The 2,679-nt window shown below is 41.9% G+C and overlaps 1 protein-coding gene across 2 annotated transcripts in view; it reads left to right on the plus strand.

Moving 5' to 3' along the window:
- The first annotated feature begins 2,003 nt into the window (after positions 1-2,003).
- LOC137423035 (hematopoietically-expressed homeobox protein hhex) overlaps positions 2,004-2,679 on the plus strand; it is a 65,459-nt gene continuing 64,783 nt past the window's right edge. Inside the window, exon 1 of one of the 2 annotated variants that reach the window (XM_068109812.2) lies at positions 2,004-2,552. In XM_068109812.2, the coding sequence (XP_067965913.1) occupies positions 2,174-2,552 (379 nt within the window). In that variant the 5' untranslated portion in view covers positions 2,004-2,173. The remainder of the gene's footprint in view (positions 2,553-2,679) is intronic. The other variant, XM_068109813.2, reaches the window with a different exon arrangement.

The following is a 2,679-nucleotide window of genomic DNA, read 5'->3' on the forward strand; positions in this document are numbered from 1 at the left end:
TCAAATAAATATCCTCAACCTTGAACTTTTACACATTGAAAATGATTATCTTACTATAATTCACCAAATGTCTGTCTGTCTGTCCGTCTGTTCCAAGGTACCGCAAAAACGGCTGGACCCTACCACAACCAAATTTTGGGTGGGTAATCCTGGGACCCCCTCAAGTAAAATAGGCTATATTGTTTTTCCAATTCGGAATTTTTTTCCAATTTTTCCAATTTTCCAGTTTTTCCAAACACGATGGAATAATATTTACCAATATGAACAGTGATGTGGCTTTTATTGAAATTCTTCAAATACTGTTTAGATTTTTATGATTTGCGTGTGATATGATTTAACGGATGTTTATATAAATCGTTTAAAATAAAAAAATCCTTCAATTTCTGATATTTTGCCTTTTCATTTGGGCCTCCCAATTGAAGCCCCACCCTTAGGGAGGGTACTGTTGCTAGTAATTACAAACTCAGTTTCATACATTAAAATCATGAAAAATCCCACTTCTGCATATATCGCTCGCACAAAATCCAAATGGTAATAAAGTGATGAAACGTAATCGAGTATTTCTATTAACAGAGCAGTCTCATGTATTCAGTAATAATAATATTTATATTATTCTGTATATTTAGAGATTGGAAGTGGAGTGTACTTGCTCATGACACCACTTGAACAGGGTGAAAGAATGGCACTTGTGGTCGCAAAGATAAGAAACGAAACGCGATTGCAGAGAAAACAAGGTATTTTGTGGTGGCCACGCGGCTAACGCGAAAGAGAAAAGAAAGTTTTGAGTGAGTTCATACCAAGTATGTCAAATTCAGGTACATGTATGTATATGTGCTTATAGTCGAACTGGAAACGATAAATGTGGCTTTGTTGTGGGAAATGAATGGTAATTTCCCAAAAGAGGAATTGCGTGTGTGCTCCTTACTCATGAGTGGCATAAAATTTTGTCGATAAATATATTGTATATAATTAGTAACAGCCATACATGAGTCTATAGTATGACAGCGGAAACTAACTTTGATAAGTCTAACTTTGTCTAACTTTCTTCTAACTTTGTAACTTCTAACTTTGCATAAGTCAAATTTTATGAAAGCTTGGATTCTGAATAAAGAAAGCCACCATCATTTGTCATAAAGCGTTGATCGTTTTGTGTCAATTTCGATTGTTATTTTGGTGTTAGCACATTATGAGTGTTAAGATTATTTATATAGTATCATAACACACAATTTTATTACCTCCGCCACCAAAGGTGGATGGAGGTTATGTTTTCACCCCTGTCTGTCCATTTGTCTGTCCGTTTGTGAACAAGATATCTCAAAAAGTTGCAGACGGATTTAGACGAAACTTGGTGGACAGGTTGGGTGTCTGACAAGGACGATTTGATTCGATTTTGGTGAAGAATTGAATCTGGATTCGGATACAATAATTATTTAATTTTTTTAAAATGATTCTTCACCATTGAGAGATAAGGCTAAAACCAACATATAGCAGGATATCTCAAAACGTTATTGATGGATTTGGACGAACCTTGGTGGACAGGTTGTGTGTGTGACAAGGAAGAATTGATTCAATTTTGGTGAAGATCCAGATCCGGATCCAGCTAGTATAATTTATTAAGTGATTCTTCACCATCGAGTTATATGGCCAAAAGCGAGGGGTAGATCAGGGTATGAAAGACTGGACCTATGGTGAATCCTGTGATTGATTTTGATTAAATGTGATTCTGTATTGTGTTTTTCTGGTCTACCCTGAGATACAAAACGTAAACTGTTCACCAGGCGGAGGTATGATCTCTACTGAGTGCCGTTGTAGTTTATAGATATAATAATGATCATAGATGTGATATTATGGAAGGCAAAACATGCTGTGAATGAAAAAGAAATTCCATCTGAAGATTGTTATAAAAATAAGTTTTAATTGGGAGAAAAATCATTTTCTGGTCTCAACTGTACACCAGTTGAAGGGAGAAATGCGCGGGGGCGTGGTTAGGGCGTGGTTAGGGCGTGGCCGCCAGGGAACTCATGCTCGAGCGCAGGCAGAACTAAACTCCGAGAGCCAGAGAGAGAACAACTTAGCGCAAGTTGTGAGTGTTCGAGTTTGAGCGAAAGAGGCGCCGGAGAAAGATCTCCGAACGGGGAGTCCTAGAGGAGGTCCAGTGAGGAGGCTTGTCCTCATGCAGCACGGAGGAGGTCCACGTTCGTGCCCGGGTCCTGGTCCACTGCGGCCGGCCGTGTACGCACCGACCCCTGTACCCGCCACGCAACCGACGCCGTTCTTCATCGACGATATCCTCGGTCATGGGCACGACGAGGACACGAGGCGGCCCCGAAACGGAGCGTCCACTCTCACTCTTCCCTCTCCCAATTCGTCCTTCACCAGCGTAACGCCGAGTTGCCGCCCGCACGGCCCCGAGCACCCGAGCATGCACGCCACGCGTTGCTTCACCGCTCCGACCCAGTACACGACGATCCCCACCGGGTACCCAGCTCCGATCTTCTACCCACAGAGCGCCATGGACTTCTCGCACCCTCTACTGAGGCACGACTCGATGGGTATGCAACAACGCGTCGTTACATTCGTGACCTAACCCTTAATACAGAAACTCACCTCCACCTGTACACAAAACATGTAAAGGTGGAACTGAAATTAACTCATGGAGTCGACCATGGTTAGTAGGTC

This window comes from Myxine glutinosa, chromosome 3, assembly GCF_964187855.1.
Source record: "Myxine glutinosa chromosome 3, kmMyxGlut1.1, whole genome shotgun sequence".
Taxonomy (NCBI): domain Eukaryota; kingdom Metazoa; phylum Chordata; class Myxini; order Myxiniformes; family Myxinidae; genus Myxine; species Myxine glutinosa.